This window comes from Pithys albifrons, chromosome 2 (assembly GCF_047495875.1).
Source record: "Pithys albifrons albifrons isolate INPA30051 chromosome 2, PitAlb_v1, whole genome shotgun sequence".
In the NCBI taxonomy this organism is placed as follows: domain Eukaryota; kingdom Metazoa; phylum Chordata; class Aves; order Passeriformes; family Thamnophilidae; genus Pithys; species Pithys albifrons.
In genome coordinates this window covers 68360920-68388283 of record NC_092459.1, presented here as the reverse complement: position 1 = coordinate 68388283, position 27364 = coordinate 68360920, and the positions used below count along the sequence as shown (strand labels likewise).

At 39.4% G+C, this 27364-nt stretch overlaps 1 protein-coding gene across 3 annotated transcripts; it reads left to right on the top strand.

Moving 5' to 3' along the window:
* The first annotated feature begins 373 nt into the window (after positions 1-373).
* On the top strand, positions 374-27318 carry WTAP (WT1 associated protein). 3 transcript variants are annotated; one of them, XR_011697157.1, is made up of 8 exons: positions 374-636; positions 4586-4623; positions 4706-4761; positions 11296-11354; positions 12975-13102; positions 19167-19345; positions 19558-19902; positions 24077-24166. XR_011697157.1 is itself a non-coding variant. In XM_071549393.1 (8 exons), the coding sequence occupies exons 2-8, from the start codon at positions 4594-4596 to the stop codon at positions 26667-26669; spliced, it is 1191 nt and encodes a 396-aa protein (XP_071405494.1). In that variant the 5' UTR covers positions 376-636; positions 4586-4593; the 3' UTR covers positions 26670-27318. The 3 variants fall into 3 exon arrangements, 1 of the variants encoding a protein (XP_071405494.1); XM_071549393.1 differs by lacking the exon at positions 19558-19902 and adding an exon at positions 26086-27318 and having other exon boundaries at positions 376-636; positions 24077-24231; XR_011697158.1 differs by having other exon boundaries at positions 375-636; positions 19167-19902.
* The last annotated feature ends 46 nt before the right edge of the window (positions 27319-27364 follow it).

Below are 27364 nucleotides of genomic sequence, written 5' to 3'. Positions count from 1 at the left end.
CCGCGGGGCAACAGCGCCCCCGCCGGCAGGAGGCCGCGCGGCTCCCTGGGGAGGGCCTGGGCGGGCGGGCGCAGCGCGGCCCTCTCGGCTCACGGGCTTTACATCGGCGCTCTGAGCACCGCCGGGCGCCGCCACACGAGATCGGCTGCCAGGCGGGGCGGGCGGCGCTTCCCCACGGCCGGGCCGGCCCGGGCCGGGCTCCCCGCGCCACAGCCACAGCCACAGCCCCAGCCCCAGCCCCAGCCCCAGCCCCAGCCCGCGCCACAGCCCCAGCCCCGGCCCCGGCCCCGGCCCCGGCCCCGCTGCGGCGCCTCCCGCCGCCGCCGCTGCCACCGCCCCGCGCTGGGTGCGCGCGCAGCTGCCGCCCGCGGGGCGGGGCGGGCGCTCATTTCCTCCCTGGGCGCCATTTTGTAGCGCAGAGAACCCGCAAATAAAGAGCGGGCGGGAGCGGCGTGCGGGGTAGCCCGGGCAGAGCGGCCTGGCTCGGCGGTCCTGGCTGCGGAGCGGCGGCGCCCGCGGAGCCGGCGACGGCAGGCGCAGAGCCGGCGGCGTTTCGCCACGCGTCGATGTGAGGAGGAGCGCGGCCTAGGCAAGCGGCGTGCGGGGGGCGCGGGGCCTCCGCGCCGCAGGCGGGAGGTGAGTGAGTGGCCGCGCCAGCGCTCCGCCCCGGCCCCGGCGGGACAGACGGACGGATCGGGCACCCCGTGGGCCCTGGGCGCCGAACTCCCGGCGGCGCCCCCGTACTTGAGCTCGACCGCGAGGGGAGGAGCGGAAGCATTTAGAGCCATTTTGTGTGAGGCCCCGAGCGCGGCCTGGCTGCGCGGCCGCGATCCTCGTCCCGCCCCTGCCTTCGGCAGTCGCCGCGCCCTCCGGCTGCGGGAGACGCGCTTGGCGCTTCCCTCGTTCAAGGCGAGCGAGGGCGGCGGGGCGGGCAGTGCCGCGAACGGGGGCGGTGGCAGCGGGGTCTGTCAGACACCTGCGCCTCCCCTGCCGGGGAGGGCGGCTGGATCCCCGCTGCTGCCGAGGCCAGCGGGAGGGTGGGCCAGTTGGTGTTACTGTGAGGCTTTCCTTTTTAAACATAAAAAGGAAAAGACTGAGCGTCTTGTAGAAGCCCACGAAGATGAATGGGGGTCTCGAGCATCTCTCTTATGAGGAGGAACTGTGGGAGGTGGGCCTGTTTAGTCTAGAGAGGACTGAGAGGGGATCTCATTAGTGCATATAAATATCTCAAAGCCAGGTGTCAAAAGAGGACGGTGCCAGATTCTTCAGTGGTGCCCAGTGACGGGACAAGGAGCAATGACTATAAGCTAAAAACAGAAGAAGCTCCACCTCAACAAGAGGAAGAACTTTAAACTGACAGTGGCAGAGCACTGGAACGGGGTGCTCAGGGAGGTTGTGGAGTCTCTCTCTGGACACATTCCTGTGTCACCTGCTCTAGGTGACTCTGCCTTGGCAGGAAGGTTGGACTGGATGATCTCCAGAGGTCCCTTCCAACCCTAACAATTCTGTTTCTATGAATTCTCTGTCATAGATATATGTATACACACATACAGGCTTTGGGAGCCAAAAGCCCATACTGGGGCTTTCCCCACAGAACTCTTTTTTTCATATTGTTAAAATAACTCAGTTACTTGAGGTATAGCTAGTAAAGCATCATACCTGATATTATTCGATTACTTTTGATCTTTAAATCCTGTGTATTCTAAACGTCATAGGAAAAAGTGTGCAGGCTCGTACCAGAGTTCTTAAAATTAAAATGCACTTCCCCATTTTGTATCTTTTTGTGTTGAAACTGCCCTAAAAGCCTAAAACATTGTGAGATTTCGTAAAAAGTCTGTTATTGTCTATGACGATGTTTTTTAAAGTATGGAGCGTGCTTTGATGTTGCTTGTTGCTAGGAGAAGATACAGAGGGAGCAGTGTGTGGCAGCCACCATTTCTGCAAAATCATGGAAGTACTTAGGATAGTACAGTTAAGTTGGTCATAATATAAATCACAGAATGTAATCGTATTAATTCCAGTCAGTTATGCAGGAATGTTGTTTACACTGATTGTTTTTATTGTAAAAAGTAGCACTTAATGATGCTCTTGGAAGATATTTCCGTAGGTGAGAGATCACCTCTTTCAGAGGAGAGCTGAGCGACAAGAAGCACCTCTTGATGCACAGTGATTGAAAAGTTACTGTATTACATTCAAAGAGTGAACATTTCTATTGCAGTGTTGTTGTCTGTAACATACAAATTCACCTGTTTATTAACAGAAAACGAAGGCAAATCACTGTGGCAAGTGCTGTAGTCAGCCTGATGCTTCTAATGTTTCTGAAAAACACTGAGCACAGTGATAGCAATGTCTAGCAGTAATAAACGTGTAAGCTTCTGGTGAGTTACTGTAGGGGCCCAGAAAGCTGTTTCAGGGAAGCAGTGAGGTGAAATACATATGTACAGAAAGAGTACTAAGTGTTTACTTGTAGATAGTAATCAACCTAAGTGTTCCACAGTAACCTATAGAATATTTTTGCCACAGTGTTTTTAGTTTTTTAGTGTGCAGCTCTATCTCTGTTAGTAATGCTAGATAGTAACTTCTATAATATGATGGCCAGTAACTTCAGTCTTCACTTTTATACTCTTGTCTGAAAGCAAAGAGATGGTTTTGTAACTGGTGATGTGCCGGGCATAGAGGTTGGAGTAGCTTGGTCTGGTGCTGCTGTGGAGAGCTCAGTGCTGGAATTCTGTGTGAAGTCTGGAGATACAGAGTAGATACCTGTAGATGGAGCATCAGCCATTGATTTCTTGCAGTCATGACTGACAGATGTTTGTAACTGTAGTGTGCTGCATCATGGTTCACCAGCCAAGTCTTTGGGGAACCTCACCATTTTTGATATTTGTGTGCTCCTGGTACTTTTTGAGGAACACACACACATAACGACCTGACATAATCTGTGCAATTTAAGCAATGTTAGCTGAAGTTGTGTGGAACATCTGAAAAGCACGTTTCTCTCCGTTGGGAACTTAACACTTGCTGAGATCTTCAAGACTACTTCCAAACTCCAAAGGACTTAAAGATTTTAAATATCTTTAGAAAAAATACAGTGGGAGAGGTAAGGTCTAAATACAGGGTAGCAAGCATTCCCTCTGTGATCTCCAGTCACTCTGTATAAGCTGGGCTCTGGCAATTTGTGTTAATAGCCTCTTATGCTTTTATTTTTTATTTAAGGTATGTTTTTGGTAAAGCAATCTCAAATACGGAACTGCAGCCAGAAGTTCAAGCAAAATGCTTGATTAACTTGTGTGCAGGAGGGAAGGGGCGGGAGTGCAGGGAAACTTCTTAGTGTAGGCAAGCACTTAAGTGCCTGTGTGTTACTAAGCCTAGCAACAGGAAGCTGCCATTCATTAGTGAGATTCTTCTACTGAATGTTCTCCTGTGGGTTCTAATGTCAGTATTTATTATAGGACCGTGTGTGTTGGTGGTTTTGTTTGTTGTTAACTTGGGCCTTGTTTGGTACGATACTGTGTAGTTGTCGATGGTTAGTGCAGATTCAAGAGGCTTTACTTCATTGGCAGGTATTTGCTTGTCCTAGCAACAGTTTTAGGATTTGTCTTATTTGGCATAGTTAGTTCCTTGGGTGTCATTGTGAAAATACTACGGTAATGTGTGAAAGTCTTTGTGAAAACAAAATATTTACTACTTAAGAGGATTGCTTCTTTGAAGCAAAGTGTTCGCAGCCAAGGAGTTGATATGTCCTTTCTCTGGTGTATGTGCATTGTAGCAGCTTTACAAGTTTGTTGACTCTTAATATGATATGCAACTTTACTGTTGTAAAGCATGTTGCAGAGATGCGTGACTAGCAAATCTTGGATTTATTGTTATTTGTATACTTATAAGATTTGCAAACTCAGTGATTTTTATATAATTGTAGTTGTTGAGAATACTATGTATAGTATTATCCTTCTGAGATACAGAAATGTCCCGTAACTCAGGGCAATGGGAATGTTTAACCTGGCATGATGTAGGCCTGTTGTGCTGCATGTGCACAAGAGGAATTGAATTTGATAGTGTATCCAAGCCATTTATTTTACATCTTACCTTTCCTAAAGTATTTAAAAATAACATTACTTAGTGTTTATTAAAATCTTATTCTAAGTACTTGGAGAAACATGTTACTTTGACATAACTCAAACGTTAGTGGTAATGATTCTCTTTCATTCCAGATTGATTCTAAAGTAGTAGAAATTGCTTTCCTCGGACCCTGATTATCCTTTAACTTGTAAAATGCTAAATAGATGTAGAGACATAGGAAATGTCTGTGTGATATCAGGTTATGTGGTTTTACTCAGTCGGCTTTTTAGGCATAAATACAAATTTTTGGTTAACTTAAAGAAAATGCATCTATGTATCTAGATTACAGCAGCAAACTTCTGTTGTTTATACTCTGGCTCTGCATTGCGTGGAACAAATATTTCAGTAGTCTAATATTGCAAATTAAAAAATTTAAGGCTTAGAAGTACAAACTTCTGACTTGTTCAGTATTTTTTGTACTCTAGAAACTACGCTGAATAAAACTCCTTATTTTTTTCTCTCCCTTCAGAGTTCACAATGACGAATGAAGAACCTCTCCCAAAGAAGGTATGTGTAAGATTACCTATGACTTCACTGTCCCAGGTAATCATGACAGCTTGACAAGTTATGCTTTTCCTTTGCTCCATAGGTTCGCCTTAGTGAAGCAGACTTTAAGGTTTTACCTAGAGATGAGCTCATCCTAAGGTAAAGTAAAAAGTGTTTTTTTCCATCTTAACTTTTTAATGAACTTGTAAGATGTGTGAATTTACTCTTCAGTTGTTTTTCAGCATCCTTGTTCTGAAAAACTGTTTTGTCCGTTTCATGGTACGTCTCTTCTGTAAAGTTCTCATATTGTCTCAAATACTTTTATTTGTAATTTGGGACAGAACCTTTTTTCCAAAGAGGTAAAATCCTGAATAATATTTTGTAATACATGAACAGGAGTGGTTTTTTTTTTCACTTGTATCTGTAGAAGATACAATTGCTTACATTCCTTGCTAGATAGCAGGTTATTTTGAACATCAAGAAAATGTCAACTCCTTACTCCTACAGCAGGTTTATATTTTCTTTAGTCCATGCTTTCATTTTCTCAGCATGTTCAGATATTCACAGTAAAATGTTACAACGAAGTTTTCATTGCCCGGAACTTGCATAAGGAAGAGCCTGGCCATCTTGTTCACCTTTTGGAAATATAAGCGTCACCATGGAAACAGTAATAGACAGTCTTGTTGCACAGATCACCTGCCTAGAGAAGCTGACCCAAGCCACTTATCTCTGTGTGCCTGAATTTCTTGATTTGTAAACAAGGAGTTAACTAAACTAGACATCTGTGGGTCATCTCTTTATCTTCTGGAACAGTTTGTGCATCTTGGTGAAATTTAGTTCTTGACTTTTTGTGCATTGTAAGTTGTTGGCATTGCTAGGGTGTCAAGGTCAGTTTTGCTCTTTCATAGAACAAAGACTAAATTGTGTTGAAGTGTGGGGATACATGGGCAACACATTGTATAGGGTGATCATCTACTCTCCTTCCTTTCTGGGTAAACTATCCTGTCAGCTCCTTTTGGGTGGCAGTTCTTCCCAGGGAATAAACAGTCTAGCTCCTTAAGTTTAAAATTGGTTTATGGCTTACTCTGAGTATGTAGTCTGGGTAGTAAAGAGTAATGTATTTAAACAGCAAGGAAAAATCATTCTCTGATAAGTGGTTTTGGCCTTGTGATCCTTTTTTTATAGCAATTTCTGTACTTGAGGTTATCCCTGGGAATAGTGAAACTCCTAAGTCAAAGTAAGCTATGCCCTTACTTCCAGCTATAAAATCCATGCAAAAGTACCAAAGCCCAGGTCCTGTGCCACCTGCCTGCTGATAGTGGGAGAACAAAGGCTCTCTGTTGTAATAAGGTTCTGTAACTTGCAATGATTAGTTTCAACTGTAGAAGATGTGAGTTCCCAGCATATATTCAGGTGAGAATGTGATGAAGTACGCCTAGGAGGTAAAGCCTGTCAGCAGCTAAGCTGTGCTAATGAAGAGGCTGAAGGAAATTTGCCAATGACAGCTGTGTTGCTGTTGAATGGTCTTCTTAGCATATAGAAAAAGTGACTTATGCTCTCAAAAAGGGCATTGATGGATTTAAGAAGAATAACTGCTATACCCGAAAGTGGACATTTAAATGCGTTTTTAGCTGTGTCTGCTCTGTTAGTTTGCATTGAGCAGTCCTCTGCAAACACTGTCCTTGTTTGTATGGAGTGCATATTATAGATTTATAGCAAGTTCATCTCTAATTGTGATTTCACATAAAACTAGCAATTATTACAGTGGCTGTAATTTGTAGGTTAGAATAAAATTATATTGCTATTATACATATCATATTTTAGTCAATGGCATCTCAATTAGTTTGAGACAGAAAAGCAAGTGTTGACTGTTAGTGTCTGAAGATTTGCAGTGTATTTTTTTGGTCCATACTTTGGTGAGGCAAATGCTTTTTAAGACAGGCATGTGTCACACCTTTTGGCCTTTCAGGTTGCAGCAACATCATTGTTGCTGTACAATTGCAGTGATAAAACATACATAGAAAAGATTAATGTTTTTTGTCAGTTTCTGTGCTATGAATAGCAATTTCACTGCTCTTTGCCATGAAGTACGTAATTCAGTTTTGCTCACTTTAACTTTTGTTGACTAAGCATGAGGAGGATCATCACAGACCCTTTAGATCTGGCCTTCTGGAAATTTCTGCTTGTCTCACAACTTGTTGCTGTGGACTCATCTTCATCTTTCCCCTCTTTAATGCAGCTTGACCGTGTAGGAGCTTCTGAGGGAAAGAAGAGCCAGGAACACTATAACAAAATACTCTGTGCCTTAGCCAAAATTCTCGTCAGTGTTGCTCAGGTCCTTTAGCCCAGTGGTTAGTCAGAAAGACACTGAAGCACCCCAGTTTACACAAGCAGTTCTGAGGAAATACAGTGCTTTGACTGAACTTCAGTCAACAGGCACTCAGAGGCAGCCCCTTTCGGAACAGCCTGGGGGCACTGCTGTGTGCACCTTACCCCCAAGTGCTTTTTATCATGAACCCCAAAGCTCAGCATAAAAAGTGGGTACTCTAAGAAAAAGTGGTATTTAAGACTCAACAGCTTCAAATTACAACGTCTGCTTAAAATTTTTAGAAAAGGAAGGGAATTAAGTAATTGATGTAATGCTGCTCAGTTACCTTCCAGTTCTTGTGAGACTGTAAGTGACCCCTTGAATGTAAATTGGATTCAGGACTGTCCTCCCAGTTCTGTGAGTGCATTTGCAAGTAGCATTTTTGAGACTCTATAGATTGTCAGTATCAAACCATCAGATTACTGACATAAATTACTGAACAGATCAAGAAGCCAGGATTGAGTGAAAATCAAACTGATGGGAGAGAGAAAGCTGGCTGTTAGCCTTTGTCTTTTTTGCCCACTCAAGTTCACTGATGAGCTGCCTTAGTCCATGACAGATATATTGGAAGGGTTAACAAGAGGCAGGGAGGGCAAGGCAACTCTCACGTTTACTTAAACCAGTGCATCTCTTAGTCCTCCTCTTTGCATGTGTAATCTATTTATTTTTTCGTATCTTGGAAAGAAAGGCTTCAGGCTTAAGGTCTGGCCAGCAAGTTTCTACAAATCACTGGTTTATTTAAAGAAGCTTTTGTGCAAATTTTTAAATAGTTTAACTGAAAACTGGATTTTGATGTCCATGTAAGTGTTGTTTTTACCTGTGTCTATTAAATAAATTAATGCAGCTACATGTAGATGAAATCTGGTAAAAGGATATATCATCCTCAAGTAAGGAGAAAAAATTTCCCATAGGGAAATGCTTTCCTCTTGTAGTTAAAGCTATACTAGTAGTAATCGTCACATTTCAATTCCAGCATAATTTGTGGGAGGGGCAGAATATTTCTGCTTGTAGTACTGTTTTTTTTTTTTAACATATTTCTACTTTAGATTAGAAATGAACTTTAGTGTATTTAGGGACAAAGTCTTTTCACAGGAGAGCCTATAAAGTGAGATAGCTGGAAAAGTATGTAATTTTTAGAAATGCTATTTGTATGAAGACTTCCTTAATTTATTCTGTCTTCTGAGGAAATTTTCTGGTTTTATGCAGAGAATTGCAGTATTTCTGGATACAGGTTTTGTTAGTTTCTAGCTGGATCTGAAATAAAGACCTGCTATGTCATATGTGAATTGACTTTGTCTAACAATTTCCTGATAGTGGAGCCTGATGGAGACTTCAGATCATACTTGCTTTTTTTGCCCTTTTTTCAAATGGCATTGCAGGTTTTTTCATAACTTACAGCTCTGAACTCTTGGTTTATACTAGAGCTGTACTTGGTAGCTGGGATTTCTAGGTGATACTACATCCACTGCTAGGTTAGTCTCAGTTTTTGCTGTCTAGTTTCAACATGGCTTGGCATCACTGAGCAAGAGCATCATTGCAACGTTCCACAAACTTGCCGTCTTTGTCACCCCTTTCAGCCTCTCTGTGAAACCTTGGCATGCGAGATTCGTGTAATGCTAATGCAGGCTCCCTTCAGCCACGCATGTCAGCAGCTGGGAGGCCACAGAACTGAAAAAAATCAAAGAAGCAAAACTGTTGTGCGTGGAGATTCAGCTGTATGATGCCAGACCAAAACTGTACATCTGGAAATACTGCCCTTTCATTGTTCAGGTTTTCTGTGACAACTGTTCATTAATAGAACAGTGTTAGAGACCCAAGTACCATTCATACAGTCATTGGAGACCTGGAAATACAGAGTTTCCACCTGTCCTGTTTGAGCTACTGTCATCTGGTCTGCTCTACCTGTGTAGACAAAAGAATCAGAGAAGAAGGAATGAAGAGGTAAGTGTTAGGAGTTAACAGGGCTGGAGCACTGAAAATACTGTTAGTGATCTTCAGTATCTTCATCTTTTTTTTGAAACTACTTATAGTGTCAAAGTTCCTTGTTTTCCTTTTTATTTTCATTAGTATTAACTTTAGAAGCTACAACTTTAACTTCAGCTTTTCAAGGATCATAATTCTACTGTGCTACTGCTATAAACAAGGGAGAACAATCAGTGAAATAAGCTGGAAAGACTATATTTAGTAAAACAGATTATTTAGGGAACTGAAAGGCACAAGAAAGGATGGAAAGAAATTTGTTGGTCGCACTAACAGCAGTTTAATCAAGCAAAAGCAAAGGCTGCGTGTGGAAGCAAAGCGTAAAAACCAGGATTGATTCTCTGCTTGGCAGAGAATTGATTCTATGTCTGGCCTCTTCCTGGGAAGTGGGGCTTCATACACACCCTCCTGATCAGACATCCTGTGGAGAACGGCACTTTGGTCAGACTGGGTCTGGCTGTGTTCCCTCCCAAGATCTTGCACATCCCCAGCCCACTGGTGAGTGGCGAGCGTTGGTGAAACAGCCCTGATGTTGTATGAGCACTTCTGAGAAGTGGCCAAAACACAGGTGTGTTACCAGTACCTTTTAGCTACCACTGCAGAGCACAGCACTGTGAGAGCTGCTGTGGGGAAAACTAACTGCACCTCAGCCAGATCCAATAAAAGCTGCTGGAACTGCAGGTTGTCACCAGGTTTTAGACATGCCATGTCTGAAGAGTGACATGAGTCACATGAGTGTTTTCTAAAAGAATTTGCAGGCATAAAAACCCTTAAAATCCATGATGTGATGTAGTGCCATTTGGGTTTTCTTTTACAGGATTTTGGCTGTTGACTTAGAGTTATTATCTCTAGCATTCTTCGTGACCAGAGGCTACATGATTTGTTTGTGGGTGGGTATTTGAGGGCTTCTCCTCTTTTTTTTCAGGTAGTGGTCTGTCAACACAATCTGACTTGTGTTTCAGGTCCTTGTTTACTTGCTCTTTGTATCTCTCCTGTTACGGGAATGTGTGTGTGTCACGATTTTTTCTAGTTTGGGGCTGTGGAGTGTAACATGGAAAGCAAGTACTCCAGTATATTTGAGAACAGACTATTCAATGCATACAATTCTTCTATGCAAAATGAGGTTATTTTTTTCTGAGTCAGCTGTTAGTAGACCTTTCCAGTTTTGCTTTTGGGGGATTGAAATCTCCTGAACTGACATGGAATTTTTAGTGGTCAAATGGTGAAACTTCTTAGCATGGTAAGTAGGAATACAGCTCAGCTGCTCTCCTCTGCAGAGCGTAAGAGAGTTAATTCGTGCTGTTTTTGGGTTTGCTTGAAGGAAATCTTGTGCTTCCTTTTGCTTTTCCCAGTGGTGTGATCTCAGTTGCTGTTACAGATGACTTTTTTTTTTGAGAGTAAATGGTCAAAAATTACCTAGAATTAGATTTTGCAGTTTCAGTTGCGTTAATGGTGTAGGTTAGAGTTCAGATAGAGCAGTTATGATGAGTCTGGCACAAAATAGCTGTTAGGGAGAAAGGGCATTTGGGAGAAGGGAACAGAAATCTGTAGTAGTAGGCTGTTAGATGAATTTGCTTGATGTGGAATTGTACCATCATGACAAACACACACAGTGAAGTGTGGGGGACTTTAAAAACAAAACAAATCCCAAACCACCACCCTGTGAACTTTGTTCATAAGGCACTTCATGCTTAACTTTACTGCAGACTTTATTTGCTACCAGTTTAATGGTTTGTATCAGATGCAATGCTTTTAAGAGTGATGTTTTTTGGGCGAATTGCCTAAATAACATACCTTCAAGGAGTTGTTAAACTGTTTATCTTCTGGGTGATGAATATAATCAGAGAATGATCTTGATTTGAATGACCTGTTACAACTGCTTAACCTGGACTGCCATTTCTAGTGTATTATAATACACTTCTGCTTGTTGTGTTCAGTTGGTAAGAGACTTAATGTTGTATTTGTATCACAGTTTCTGTTACATGATTTTGTCTGAATTGTTCTGCGATGAGAATGAGATGCATATTGGGTACTTTACAAAGATTACAATTAGGGTTTGATCCCATTGTTTGTCTAAAATATTACAGTAACTTTTAATTTGTCAATTTTAAATGTTGTAATGCACAGCTACCTTTTAATTCTTTTGAGGTGCAAAGTGGATTAACCATTTCCATTATTAAAAGCCTCTTTTAAAACTGGAATTGTCTTTTATGCAATGATCTGATTCCCTCTTGACATTTTCTGGTTATGGTATCAGTGTATATTTGAAAGCTTAGGCATGAGATGTCTTGATTTAATAAATTGAGCTTCAGAAAACTTTTTCTTTTTCTGTTTACATGCAATAGGTGGAAACAGTATGAAGCGTACGTGCAAGCTCTGGAGGGCAAGTACACAGACCTTAATTGTAAGTCAGCCAATTTTCAAAATGGTACAAGTTACCTGAATGTTTGTATAAAGCTGAGTGGTCAAGTAATATCTGTGCTTTTTAAAAGTGCAAGAAATAGGAGGTGGTTATTATGTCAGTTACTTGTCAGAATAAAAGCCACTGTTTTTTCTAATGTAAGTTTTCAGCTGCTCCCAATTTTCTCATCAACTTATCTTCTGTTGAAAATTTATCACAGCATCTAAAAGTATTTTTGCATAACCCCATAAACAGGTGTATTTTCAGAACTACACCATTAGAAATGAAACCTCATATACCGAAATACTCCATGAATGTCTGTGGTTTTAGTAGTCTTACAGGATTGTAAGATTGGGAGGGGGAATAGTTTTTAAAGGTAGATGTCTGAAATGAGTCCCCAAGTAATATTTGATCTGATTGGGTGAATTTGATTGTCATTATTACATGGTTGTTAAAACTTGGTCTTTTGGAAGAGAATAGGGGGAAAAGCATCCTACACTGAAATGAGAAAATATGAATAAATTCTGGGCGTGACTGGATAGCCAATCCTTACATCACCTTTAAAAATTCTGTTGGCAGCTAGACAGAGTACGTTTCCTGTTTTCCACTCACCTTTTCAGTTTAAATACTTTAGGTATAGCACCATTAAGTTTGAAGGGTACTTTTCTGTCAGTCCAAAGAGGTGTCCTCTGTTTTTGCTGTAGTTACATCATTCTTTTATTGTCATCCTGTAATGTTTGAGTTCTGGAGATACTTCAGATACAGCAAATGGAAGCAGTTGATTTCATTCACGTCTCAAACTATCTTAACGTAGACAAGTTGTTTCAACATTCCCAGTTTTTTTTTATTTTGGGAACAATGCAGGCCGTAGTAATCACTATTATTGAATTATCTGCAAAGAATTATTGAGAAATAATTGTCACGATGCAAATGTTCTTAGTGCCATTTACACCTGATTAATTAGAAAAAAATAAATGGTTCAGACTTCTCGTTGTTTTATGCCTGACAGGTAGTAGAGTGAATGTATACAGTTGGTATTGGGTTGCTTGCATGTGTTCTTGTTTGAGTAGTTTGGAAACGAGCTGTCTCTTCTCCTGTTTTGTATATAAGTTTTCCTAAACGTTCATGGATCAGAAGAATTCCAGTTGTGACTGAACTGCCATTCCCGAAGTTCTTGAATGTCATTTTCTCATGGAGTGTTGAGACCAGTTTGAGGATTGTTCACAAATGGCTGTTTTACAGACTCTGGATTGCTTTTTGCCAGAGTACAGACTTCCCTCCTCTACTGCACTTCCAACTTGCCAAGTTTCAAACTGCAAGTTGTAGTAATAGTTAATCAAGCAGGTTAAAAGTTATTTCCCATGTAAACACCTTCAAAATTGTAGTAAGTCTTAAGGAAGGACCAGAAAAGTGGGTTTAAAGCCCTCTGTTTTAAAGATTTTCTGATACTTAATAATTTTAGTATTTTGATTTTTATTTATGCTTGTTTTATGGTTTTTACAGTCATGCTTATTTATGACTTCTGCTTATGAATTTGGTTTTTAGATTCTTTTAGTGGTCTTTTAAAACCTTTTCACGACAGGATACTATAAAATGTACTTTTCGTGTTGTTGCTTGTATTAGCTAATGATGTGACGGGGTTGAGAGAATCTGAAGAGAAGCTGAAACAACAGCAGCAAGAGTCTGCCCGAAGAGAAAATATTCTGGTGATGAGGCTGGCAACTAAGGAACAGGAGATGCAAGAGTGTACTGTAAGTATTTATAAAGAATAAAGGTATTCAAACTGTTGCAGGAATATTAGCTTTTGAGCAGTACTCATGTGGCTGTCCTTCTTGTGTGTCTATCATGCTTTCTGTGTTCAAAGAAATGGCAGGGCACTTAAGCTGTCATTGAATTAGTAAAGATCGCTGCTTACAGTTTGAGGGCATTTAATATTAGTTATTTCAGTTGATTTTTCAGCAGCAGTTGTGATTTGAGTAACTCTTACTTCAAACCAAGCTAATTCTTACATGTGCCATGCTTGCTTCTAGCATTTACCAACTCTGCATATGTACCAAATGTTACTCTGACTGCTATTGGAGTCAGGAGCAAATTGAAGCATAAGGATAAGATTGAGTTTACTGGATTTCATTTAGAAGGTTTTAGGCTGATTTTTACATTAGATTTGTGTAACAGGTATCTGTAAGCCTTTGTATCTGTTGGATTAGGTAGGTGGAAGAGTTACTTTTGAAATTAGGCAGATCTGCTCCTTGGTTTCTAATGTTTGTTCTAAATACATTTTTTTGTTGATTCTCTCCCTTATTTCTGGGCATCTTCTGTGACGTTTTCTTCTGAATTAAGTTTTGCTTTCTTGAAATTATCTTCTTTTGATCTGGTTTTGGTTTACCTCCTTAAAATAATTTTCATCTGCTTGAACAGGGCTGTTCCTGAGGGAAGATTATAAAAAACTTCTCATTGCTTTTAATACACCTTTCAGAACTTCTCTTACGAGAAATACAAGCTCTGTCAAACTAATAACTAGTATTTAAGCTTTCCTCTGTTTGTCTTTCTTTTTTCCTGAAGGCTTTCAGAGCTATCAGGTATAGTAGTATGCCACTTAACTCTGGACACAGTATTTTCACTGCTCTTAAGACCCTAAGATCACTTCAGTTCATAGTAAGTAGTGTTAAAAACAGGAAGAAAAAAAAGAGGGTAGAGCTTACTTTCACAGTGGCAAAAAATCCCAGAATCAGTGAGGCTGGAAGAGACCTTCAGTTTGTCTAATGCAGCCTGCCTGCGCAGAACAGGGTCCCTGGGACCAGGTTACTCAGGACTGTACACCATTGGGTTTTGAGCATCTCCTAAAATGGATGACACTTTTGGTCACACTCAAGGGTGACTTGTTGGCACAGCAAAATGTGTTTTCTTATGTCTAAGTGGAATTTTCTGCACATCAGTTTGTGCTCATGGCGTTCTGTGCTTTTGATGGGCACCACTGGCTCTGCTGCTCCCCCATCAGGTATTTATGCACATTGGTAAGATCTCTCTGAGCCTTCTCTTCATGTTGAGCAGTCCTAACACTCTCACAGCCTCTGCTTGTATGTCACATGTTCCAACCCCTTAATCATCCTCAGGGTCCTTCATTGGCCTCACCCAAATATGTCTGTCTCTCTTGTACTGGGGAGTCCAGAACTGGACTCAGCACTGCCCGTGCCTCACCAGTGCCGAGGGCAGAGAAAGAATCACCTCCCTCGAGCTGTTGGCAGCACACATTGCTAATGAACATCTTTTCTGTTCTGCAACACTTACGTAGTAGTAAGACTACCGTATTGATCCTACTTGTTAGTTTTACTGATAAATTCTGCTATAACAGTGGTTTTTTATTCTTTTGGACTCCTGAGCATATAGCTAAAACAATAAATACTAACAAAAAATAAATATCTCTATAAAAAAAAGTAATGTAAGTTTTTCACTAAAACCAAACTTGTGTTTACCTTTCTTCCTATATCTAAAACAGTGTGTTAAAAGTATTAAATGCTGTGAATTTTGACAAAATCCTGAAGACTTAGAGGATTTTTGGCTTCACTTAGGTAGTTAGATGTTTATAGCTGCAGTCTTTCCAGAACATTTGTTTAGAAGACCTTCTGAAGTGCTTTTACTTTCAGTGTACTTTAAAAAGAACAAAGGGGAGGGGAACAACCTACCAAAAAGAAACAAAAAACAGACATATGGCCACACAATCACGCACCTTACATTTTTTCCTGCTGTTGACTTATGAATTATAACATCAAGGATGTAACCTCCACAGTGTATGGAGGTAGGAAGATGCATCCTTGAAGAGGTTTAAAAGCTGTAATGGAGACACGGCACCTTTAGGTGTTTTCAGGTTTAAATGCACATAGTTTGAAGAAGATCTGAAGGACTACTTGGCTTTGTATTACTAGAGAGTATTTTTTCCAGTGAAGTGACACTAGGAAAATAGACCGTGTTGGATGAATTGCTAAGCTATAGGCTAAATCATTTAAGAGACAAACTATTCATATGATGCTATTTGACATGTCTAATCTTTAATTCACAAAATAGCTTTCTCTATTTTTAGCATAGTTAACAATTCTTTATAATCCATATTTACCTGTACATTAAACCAGTTGCAGTGCTGTTTTTGAAGGTATTAGCTGAGCGCGTAAGTCCATTCGTTCTTGTGCTCTGTGCTGAGTCCAGCATATGGATTTCTTCAGAGCCAGCACGTTAATAAGAGTCTGAGACTGGAGCTGCGAAGTTAACTCTGCAGAGTTTAGGGTGGCTGATTAAGGGCTACATGAATTTCAGGTGTTTAACACCTCATGTGCCCTGTGGGCAGCAGCAGCCTTGAGCTGCCTTCCTCTTAGCAGGAACAATGTCCTAAAAGAGGTTGCTGCTGTTAGAGAAGCCTGGGTAAGGTCTTGGCTGTGGTTCATACATAAAGCTGTATTACTAGCAGAGGTGGTGATGAAGTTACTGCTACTTCAGGGAAAGGCCTTAGCCCCCTTCCAGGCTACTGCACAGTTACTGTAGGTACTGTAGCAGATAGACATTTGGAAATACTTTCTTCTCAGATACGTTTTCCATGGAAGAGATAACAATGAATGGAACTTCCTGTGGGTGCAGTTGGATCGTAGCACCTAGTTAATTATTACTCTTGTGGTTTAGGTTAAAGCTCTGTTGTGCTTTTTCTCTTCTTAGTTAAGCAATATTTTCCCCTCCTGCTCCTTCCTTATAAGGATATATAGTTGTACTTAGATTTTTGTTAAGCACCTGTGTTCTGTTTTGTTAAATTCTTAATGTTGGAGAGTCTGTACTTTGTGGTGTCTTTAGATGACTTTAGCTGAAAGGATGCAGCTGTTTTCAAGAATATGTGAGAACCAGAGAGATTGACACAAAACCCCACACAGCCTGATGTCCTCTGTGTAGACTATTTCCAGTGTTGTTCTGTCTTGGGTTAGAACTGAGAGAAAACTGATAACAAGGTTTTTATTCTGTTTGTGAAAATTATCCCTACTTGTCCATCTGATGGGCTTTTGAAAAATACTGGCTTATGTGTGTTTTCATGTTTGGGAATGTGAACAGTCAGTAGGCATTTCAGGGGTTAGAGCCCATTTCAAGGGCATCCTCTGGGGTCTGGCACTGGACATGACTATGCCTGTACGTTCAGCTGTAGCCTGTCCTGACTGCAGGCAAACCCTCCTGCTCCCTAACCCTTACTACCTGGAATATCAACAGGAGGCGACTGGTACCAGAAAGTGGTTACAGGGAGCAGGAATGTGAGGTTTGGACTGGCTAAGCAGGAAGATGAATGGAATTAGGAAATAGGCAGAAGAGAGGTTTGGGCTTCCTCTGAGAGCAGGTAATAATTGGGACTAGGTTGCTAGGTCTCTATGGATGGCAAGTTTGGCAGATGAGAACTCTGGAGTTAAAACTGGAGAAAACACTTGTGCATGGATGGAAAAAAATGAGTTTGAAAGCTGGAAGAACAAATGGTCTTTAAGTTTGGTGAGAGAATGAACAAGGGTGGTTCATCTTAATAAGTTCTTTCTACATGACTGTTTTAGGAATGATGGTTGATTTGGAGCCCATGTAGGTGCCATCTTCTGGGCCCAGGAGTGTGGGATGGGGAGACTCCAGTGAGACTGTCAGCTGACACTGGATAGCATGAGCTGGGGCTTCTGCAGTGTTTTAATGCATTTCTGGCATAAGTGAGGAGCAGTGGCAGCAATTCTGTGTGCGGTCAGTCGAAGGAGTCTTGTAGTTCTAAGGCTGGCAGCGGAAGAGGGAGGGACCTGGGCATAGGTAAGACAAGGAAAATGGCCTTTTTTGCCCCCTCAGTGATGCCTCTCTAAAACCAGGTTGGGAACAATATTGCTGTATTATAATTATATTTCTGAAATATGTTGCCAGTGAACTCATGTATGTGCAGCTTTTTCACCCTCTATTAGGTATGGCTATCACAAAGAATTGATAGGTTATTCAAATATTTTAGTAGTGGAAGAATCAGAAAGCTGAGTGGATAGGAAAGAGACATCAATAACAATAAATAAAATAGATCTTTATTCAGTGAGCAACATATTTTGCAAAGGACTCCTGGGGATAAAATGCCATCCAAGAAATGTTAGGATAACCTTAATTTGGACTACCTGTTTCTATGTAATGTTTGTAGGTGGGTTCTTGAGTTGCTTTATTTCCTGGAAGTATTTATATGTAGTGCTTTATTCCCCTTATGTTTCTTTTTAGACACATGAAAGTTCATCTGTTTAAAATATGATTTCAGGTTTAAGTAGCTAAATATTTTTATTTTGATAATAACAATGTGTCAGTGGAAATACTCAAGTTTTTTCAGTACCTTTGAAATCACTTTTTTGAAATAAAATCCGAGACTGGTTGCTACTTAGCAATACATGAACTAAAACATATGTTATCCTCAGTCTAGAAGTGACTGAGATTGCTACTGCATATTGAACATAAATAGGATCTTTTGTACTTTCTCTTCCACCATTGCTGTGTAAAGACCCCATAACAGAGTAACTGTATATACAGGGAAAGTGGTTAAACTGTCAGTGCTTTTGGCTGTGCTGTGTGTCCCAAGTAAAGCAAAGTGTGGAGGGACACACTTGCCCTTTGCTGCCCTTTGGCCAGGGAAATTCTGTTGCAAGACTGTGCAGCAGGAAGCAAAACACCTGACTTTCAGTTAATGTGTTTGAACATCATGAATTTTGTTCACCCTTTGCTGATGAATAAACAAATGTGTGATCCAGGGAGCATAATAAATAGATTTTAGAATTAACACACTGTAGGCTGCTTGTGATATTGGTGGTGACCTGGACTCTAAACACTTACTGATAGTACGATTTAAGATAAGTCTTTTGTGATGGGATTAAAATTAAGAAACTTTGAAAACAAGTTATGCCTATTTTAATACATGCAAGTTTGGACTAATACTGTATTTAAAAGAAAACCTCTCCATTACTACTTCTGAAATCTTGGCTATATAAAATTTATTTATTTTAATGTTCTAAATATATGAAATAGTAAACTTTTGGTTTGTGGTTGTTGCAAGAGAATAAAATCCAACCAAAATCTGTTTTAATTGCTGTTTCTAATTTTATGTTTCTTAGTTATTTTGTTCAAAAATTCCCAATCCTGCATCCTGAGTGACTGTTGCATTTGCAGAAAACCTTAGACGTTTGTAAAAACCTTTTTATTACTTGCTTATAAATATTTCATGTCAATTTTAGCTGTAACCTTCCTTAATAACTTTCACTGAACTGAAGTGGAAATTAACTCTTTTAAACACATAATTCTTTCTGTATGCTTTTTGTTGACCCCAAAGGAGTGCAGCCTGAGATTAGCTCAGTTGGTTAGAACTTGGTTGTAACCAAGGTCATGGTCATGGGTTCAATCCCCTATGTGGGCCATTGACTTAAGAGTTGGACTCGATGATCCTTGTGGGTCCCTTACAGCTCAGAATTGTTTGTGATTCTGATTCTGTGAAAAGAAGGGGAGCATTCTAAGGTTCCAGATACTACTTTGACAAATGTAAACTGGTATATTGAAAATCTTGGCTGTAGAGGGGGATTTGCCCTGGGAAGTTACGGATGGGGGATTGGGTGAACATGCACATTGATAGGGTGCCAAGGTCATTTTTAGTAATTTTTATCCTGCATTTTTTAGATTATGGTGTTGAGAGAAGGCAGGCTACCTTGATGTTATTCTTGGAGTAGCTATTTTCATTTGCATCTAAGTGACTTTGAATTTTTATTTGATGCTGTATAAATAACGGTCCTTTTTCCTTGTTTTATGCAGAATCAGATTCAGTACCTCAAGCAAGTCCAGCAGCCGAGTGTTGCCCAACTACGATCAACAATGGTGGACCCAGCCATCAACTTGTTTTTCCTAAAAATGAAAGGTGAACTGGAACAGACTAAAGACAAACTGGAACAAGCCCAAAATGAACTGAGTGCCTGGAAATTTACGCCTGATAGGTAAACAAAACAAATACTCCCCAGTCAAGACTTCCCTGACAGTCCCACTACGAGAATGCTATGGTGGGACAGCCAAGTACTCGTTTCCACACCAAGACTCAGACGTTTTGAGGCAAAGGCCACATTCTTATACTGTCCAGCTTGTAATACTTAATGTAAAACTTACCAGATGAACCTTGTGTTTCAGCTTTTTTTCTCCCCCTTTGCTTCAGAGGCCTGACAGCGTCGGACTATTCTGAAGAAATGGCCATCTTCGAAAAAAATCTTTTCTAGAACATGTAGACATTTGCAAAATTGTTCTATTTGAAGAAAATAGAGGGAGAAACAGAAGTCTTAAGTCTGTGGCACACTGTGTCTACAGACAGTTTGGAAGAGAGAGAACCTAGAGATCATAAATCATGAATTGAACATGTAAAATTTCTGTAAAATGTAGAAGTGGAATATGCTTCGCTCTTAACCTTGAGCCTAGTGACTTAGAGACACTGTAAGTCAGTTTTGCCAATAAGACTGTGGACTTCCTGCTTGTTCACTGAACTGCTGGGTCAAAACTCAATGAGGTGAATTTTGCGTTAAAGAGTTTACTTGCTAACCAGTTTTGAATAGCCACAAGAGTGCTATTTGCTATCACAACAGTGATAGTGTATGCATTTGACTGTTTAGCCTTTGGCTCTCTAGCACTTGACACAGCTTTAAGTCACTGTTGCTAAATAATGAACTGTTTTCTGGATGGTTGGTAATACTGTGGACGTCTCAAAATTAGGACTGTACGGAAATGCACATTTTATCTAATTGCAGATTTAAAATTGTTGGAAGCAGTACATATATTTGGTCACAACTGGCATGTATAAGGAAAACTGGTTGTGATAAGTATTTCTACTGCATGTTTTCATGCAGAAATGAGAATTTTGATCTTCCACACTAAGAACTGATCTGAAATGCTGAATACAGAAGGCACATGATGGCAGCTGTCTTCAGTATTGATGGGGTGTTTTATTCTGTTGTACATCTGGGGTTTTTTTGTATTGCGCTTCTATATAAAATGTGCCTTGAAATAGTTGTAATTTATAGTTCAAGGAACACTCCTGGTTATACTGTTGTATGTGAAACTCCTGGGATGAACGAGAATTGAACAGGTTGTTATTTCTGCATTGTCTCGTTCTCTGAAAACAAAGTCAGTATTTTAAAAAACAAAAAAAATGCCTGCATTTTTCTTGGTGGAATCAGTGAAGGAGTCTTTGCTACTCTATTGATGCCTCTGTTCTGTTGTCCCAAGTTACTTGTAAGTAGCAGTCTGGGACAGTTGGGAGTGCACGGCTGAGGTGTGTAAAGCAAAATGTAGCTTCGATATAGCATTTGTGTGTTTGGTTTTTTCCTTAGAAAATAGAGTTCCATTTAGCCATCTGTGGTTTCGATTTTTTTAAAACAGTTGGGCAATATTTTATGACTCAGTCTGATCCTAGAAAATTCAGTTTTAAAGTAAAAAAAAACATTCAGCTGTCACAGAAGGTGATGTATTCTAACTGTTCTGATGATTTTTATTAAGATGCCACTACATAATTTTGACTCAGAAGTATCTTTTACTGTTTGTGCTTCATTGATTAATATGGGATCAAAGCATAGTATACTTACTCAGGGTTATTTTTTTGCATGAGTAATGAGTTAACAGCAAAAGAAAAATTACACAAAAATTTTACCTTTTAAAAAGTGATACATCTGGAATGATTTTGCTATAGCAGTACCTAAGATTTTAATGATCTAGCATCAAACCAGAGGTAAGACTTACATTAATAAATTGTTCATGTGTTACCAAGCCATTTGTAAAGCTCACTACGATGGGTTGAAAGAGGCATGCCATGCATACGGCTTGTTTAACTTGGAATTGAGAAAATTACTTAATACTTATAGATACAGGTTGATTGGTTTCCTAAGTTCTCAGGCTCTAAATAGGTATTTACCACTGAGGAGAGACAAGTAATTTTTCACTTCCTTTCAAACCAAAATATCAAAAGAAAATAGTATTTCTGTAGCTACAACATACCCTAATTTGCATCATATAGTTTTGAGTCAGTGATGTGAATGTGCGTAATTCATACATGCTCTGGCTGGAATATAGAAAGTTAGTTATTTTCTGGTAAATAATTGAGGTTGTCTTCATTTACTGGGTTAAGATTTCACTGGTTTTTATTTCTGGAAAGGTAAAAAAAAAAGATGACTCATGTAAAATACTTAAAGGTTTCTTCAATCTCCTTGCATCTTGCCCCCCTCCTTAATTGCTTTAATTGTCCACCGTTAAATACAGCTTCTCTTAATTCATGGCATCTGACCTAGTTTTTTAAAAAGGCAATGGTCCTATTCAGAACCTGAACTGATGTTCTTAGTGTGGGTAACGTGTTGTAACTGCAGCCCTAAGCAGAGCCAGTTCTGGACCTTAACTGTAGGTAAGGCATAATTATTGCTGGTGTCTGGAGGGGAAAATAAAAGGGCATGTAATCAAGGGAATGGCTGTGCTGAGCCATTTCAGCCATCATTAAACAGAGTATACACTTGGAATAAAAATTGGTAGTAAAGTCATTTGCAGTAAACTTAGTACAACAAACTGCAGTCTTCTGAAATTTAACCACTTATATTCTTACAGGTTTTGTTGCATGTATGTTCAAGAGGATTTGTGAAAACAATGCTGAATTTAGTTTTACAGCTAATAGCATTTATTTTAATAGTTACTGGATTTTGTGTTCTTGAATGTGTTTTCTTTTTTGTAAATTGCAAGGGGAGGTTACTTGGTGCCCCACTAGTTCTGAACATCTGGAAAAATTTTGATGGGGAGAAATAGCATTATAGGTAACTATGCAAATTTCTATACAGGTAATAAATATTTTACATTTTGGCAGGAATTAACATGAAGAAGTTGATGGGATTCTAAAATTGTCCCAGTTCCAAGGTGTAACTGGTACTTGCTAATTTTACAGTTGACATTGGTTTGTGAAGAGAAAAGCACTAAATGACTTAAGCATTGTAAACTTTTTCTACTTGTAGTGGTGATGAATACAGGAACAGGAATTTGCAAATGGCTAAAAATCATGTCTGCCTAATAACTTTTGGGATCTGTCACATTGGTTATCTCCAAAGTGGTCCTGCCTTACACAGAATGAACATCTCTAAGGAAACTTGCATCTTAAGTGTGCGACTTGGACTGTATTAGGTCAGCACAATTTAAACTTCAAGGAGCTGGCATTGGACATCACATCAAGAAAGAAAACAGGCTGCTGCCTTTAGCAGAGTTTCAGGCCTCCAGGACTTTACACAGCCAGATTCCTTCTGGAGCAGCCCATCTGAAAGATTTGGGAAAGTCAGTCGGAAAATGTTAAATGGGGCATAGTTGGCAGAGCTTAAAAGTTGTCTAAGGCTTGGATGCTCATAAGGTAGTTGATAAGGAAATTGTTTTAAGTTCTTTTGGTTGGGTGTTTTTGTTGCAGGAGAGAACTGTGGCTGTGACTGTAGCAGAAATTTCCTGTTCTACTACTTTAATCCTCAATTTTTTTTCAATATTTGTCACTTGTTTAAAAGCAAATGAAAATTTAAATGACCTTCTTGGTCTTGTAAAGTAATGCAAGTCTTGCCATTGAATTCACAGTGTTCAAGTTTGGGTTGTTTATTGGCAGAGCTTACATTTCTTTAGAAGAGGGGACAGCTTCATTATGGTGCTGAGCATGTTAAAAGGAGATCTGTTTGAGAATGGTATCCTAACTTGGCAGACTAGGAGTCCTAAAGGACTTTTTTTTTCTTTTATAGAGTCAGCTGTATTGCCTATATATTAATTTGCATACTACTTCCTATAATGCTTTACAATGTGATTTTTATCATGAAGATTAAAGATGTGTCATGTTACCAATTTAGTAAAGAAAATCTTGTCAGTTGAAAATAATTTTTTCTGCCTGTTTTACATTTCTTTCAGAAAGTGAACATCCTAATAATGATCATTATTTATGATATGAAATCTGTCATTCACACGGAAGTGGATAAATACTCCTTCCTTAATGTCCTGCCAGTGTTGAGCTACTTTTTCATTCCTCCTCACCATACAAGATGTACTTAAGAAATGCTAACTAGAGAAATCATGAAACAGACTATGCACATAACTGTCCAGCATGAAAGTTCAGTTGAAAAATAGACATCTAATGTTTTAAATGAGTATCTGGACAGCATTCAAAAGAATATTTAAGCCTCTTAAAAATGGAGGTCACAAGGAAAAATTAACATGGGATTTATTATTTCCCCCAAGCAACTTTCTTTTCTTCACCCAAATTTAATTATTAAATTTTATCAGTACAGTAAATGGGGAAGGTTTTTGCTTATGTCATTTTTATACAGTACTTGGTCTTTTGAATTGCAAAGCACATCTTTAATCAAATACGTACCTCTATTGAGAACTAGCACAATATTGTGCATACTGATAATCCAGATGTTGGTATCACAGAACAATATGCTTATTCATATTTTCAGTACTAAAACTTGCCTTCCACTTTATGGGACAGCGGCAGAAGATCAAGTGGCGTTGGAACAGCACGTGGTAACTATAGGGAGACTTTCTGCTATGACAATTATGTTGAGGCATAATGTTCCTTGAATTGTGACATGCAGAAATTGCATCTCCTTTTTGTCTGTAATTGTGATTGAGGAAGATTACTGAAGGTTTTGTATTCATGTTGTGATAGATGGCTCTTTCCTTTGCAGCCAAACAGGGAAAAAGTTAATGGCGAAGTGTCGAATGCTTATCCAGGAGAATCAAGAGCTTGGAAGGCAGCTGTCCCAAGGACGTATTGCACAGCTTGAGGCAGAGTTGGCTTTGCAGAAGAAATATAGTGAGGAACTTAAAAGCAGTCAGGATGGTAAGGGATTTTTTTAAAGAAAATGGAAGTTGCCTTCTACTTCTGCTAGTTTAATTTCCTGATGATACTCATAATGTAAAACCATCTTTGACAGAATGAAAGGGCAGTATCAAGTGAAATAGGACAATTTTAAGTCTTCACTGATAGGCTTAATTAAAGGCAAACAAAATCCTTAACTTTTGGGGAACTGGTGGGATTTGCAGTCCAGTAATGCAGCATTTGAAACTGAGATTTTTGTGCTGTAGGTCTTGCTGTTTAATAGAATGTTTAGATTGCATGCATTGTTGCTGAATTGACAAGGTGAAAGCTGATAAAACTACATGAAGCCCAGGCATGCACTGGGAACAGAAAGCTTCTTGTTAATTCTGACTCCTTTTGAATTTACTTTAAAAAAATCAGTAACTTTCTAACAATGTGTAAGAATTTTTTTTTCCTTAGGCAACTTAAGATGAGTGAGAATAACTCTTCATTATGTTCACAGTCTAAATTTTACAGCACTGTAAACCTAAATTGAAATTCCATATAAACTCTGACCTCTTGCATAAATTAAATGACGGGGAAAATGCAGATTAAAAGTCTTGTCTTGAGCTGTTCATAGGATCAGTGGTTCTTAATAGAATGTTAGTTGGTTATCTGAAGTTTTGGGATACAACCTGTTTAGACATCACATAAACCTAAATATCTTTTTGTTTGCTTGTTTTACATCTGAAATCTGTAAGATAGCATAGACTTGGATTTGACAGTAGATGTAACTCTGAGATATTCTTTACTTTTAAGGATAGATCTTCCCCTGGTCAGTTTCATGTTTTTGAGAAAGAAGCAATATAAAATTAGAATTGTTAAGGTAAATGTTTCAGTAATGTAATTTTGTTTGAATAGTTACCCTTTTGCTTTGTAACTACTATTCTGATAATGTACTTCATTAATTGAGTACATAATTGATGCAAGTGTAGACATTCTTTAAATGTAGGCATTCTTGAATGCAGGAATCTCCAGAATTGAGATGTGTTCCTCCACACATATTGCTTCTTCCCTATGAGTCAAGATGACAATAATCCTGCAAGAACAGTTTTCCTAATGATTGTTTTCCGTAGCACACACGAATTTTTACAATATTTAACAGTTTGCATTTTATTTGCTCTGTCATATTGGTAATGCAGAATGGAAGACTGAGGGAGTCAGTATTTCTTTTACTGTTTTGAGGTCAGATTCATTTTGCTCCACAATGCAGTCCTAATTGTAAAAACCTTTTTCTGGCACATAAATATTAAAACATCCAGTGGAATTATTTAACAGCCTTGTTGGTAAAAAAGTATTTTTGTGTCCTGTTTTGAAGGATCGAAAGATCCTTAAACAGAGAAATAACTGAAACTTCCTTGAAATATAAAAACTTTTTTGTGTGTGTTGTGGTTACTGAATAGGCTTTTGCAGTTATCTGCAAATAATTTGCAGTTATTCAGATCTGTTACATATGGATGTGATTCATTGTCCTTTTTTTACTTTTGCAGTATTTCTGCTAAGGTTTTATACTTGAGTAAAAGTGGATACACTAGGACCTACTTGCAAAATACCAGTTATTGGAATTGAACTTTTTTATAAGTATCTTCTTACCCAGAAATTAATTTTTCTCACGTATTTTGAATAACAGTATAGAAAATAAGCAGATAAGACAATTAAGCATTTTCTCCTTCAGAGGCAGAGTATCAAAATCAGTGCATACCTGATGGCTGAAAAAGTACTTCTTGAAAAATATCAGCATAAAATACTGAGTTACAGGATTTTAATTTCTTGTCTGAAATTCAAGCTATATATGGGCTATTAAGTGTTTGCAACAAATGTGTTTTCTTTACGTAGAATTGAATGACTTCATCATCCAGCTTGATGAGGAGGTAGAGGGTATGCAGAGTACCATTCTAGTTCTTCAGCAGCAGTTGAAGGAGACCCGCCAGCAGCTGTCCCAGTACCAGCAGCAGCAGTCCCAGGCCTCCAGCGCAGGCACCAGCAGGACTCCATCTTCTGAGCCTACGGAGCAGGGAGAGGCTGTGGGCAAAGACTGCAGCCGCCTGGCAAATGGACCAAGCAATGGCAGCTCCTCCCACCAGCGGACCTCTGGGCCTGGATTTTATAGGGAGGGTAGCAGCACAGAAGATGACTTCCCGGCTTCTCCAGGGAATGGTAATAAGCTGTCCAACCACTCTGAAGATAGAACTGGTAGAGGAAGTGGTAGCTACATAAACCAGCTCAGTACTGGGTATGAAAGTGTAGACTCTCCCACTGGCAGTGAAAACTCTCTCACTCACCACTCAAATGACACAGACTCCAATCATGATCCTCAAGAGGAGAAAACAGTGAGCATGAAAGGTAACAGAACTGTGGGTTCTCGTCATGTCCAGAATGGTTTGGACTCCAGTGTAAATGTGCAGGGTTCAGTTTTGTAACATTTTTCTGCAAAATTTTTATACAGTGTCATTGAAATTGGGAGAGGATACTGTCCAGAAGCCGTTTAAATTAGTGCATACTTGTCACAATTTTGCCTTTTTGTGGGTTTCTTTTTGCTTCAATACCTCTGCCACTTTGGAAATTTTAACAGTTAATTACGTTGAATGTTGCTAAAAGAACGTTTGTGTAGCTCAAGTTATTTTTATATGAGTTAATGTGAAGTTGAAATGGAAATTATTTCCATAAAGTATAACATAAATGATGTCTGTACAAATCTGTGTATATCTAGAACCTGTGCTGTGTAAGGGCATTCTTACTCATACTGTTATACTTACACCACCTTCAAAATTTGTCATAATAGCTGTGGGTTTATGACTGCCAAGTTTGCCCAGTACAGTAGTTTTATCACTAAAAAGAGGGACTTGCTGAAGGAGTCCCGTAGTAGTTTCAGTGTTAATTACAGTTTTTCCCACCATACATCTGTGCATTTTCTCCTTAGGTGACCGAATGTTTATGAATTGTGTGCATAGTTACTCAGTTTTTAAGAACTGTTGTATCCTGTTGATGCATATTGCTCTGTGACTCCAATATTATCTTACCTGTACTGACCAAACCTAAATAAAACCTTTTAATAATGTAATTTCCTCATTGTTCTGCATTGGCTTACGTGTCTTATTTTTATGCAGTGTATTTA

Excerpts from the sequence above, each read along its gene's own strand:
- WTAP (XM_071549393.1), top strand. The coding sequence starts at position 4,594 with ATGACGAATGAAGAACCTCTCCCAAAGAAG. Across the intron at positions 4,762-11,295 it reads AGAGATGAGCTCATCCTAAG|GTGGAAACAGTATGAAGCGT; the intron begins GTAAAGTAAAAA and ends TACATGCAATAG. Across the intron at positions 13,103-19,166 it reads AGGAGATGCAAGAGTGTACT|AATCAGATTCAGTACCTCAA; the intron begins GTAAGTATTTAT and ends TGTTTTATGCAG.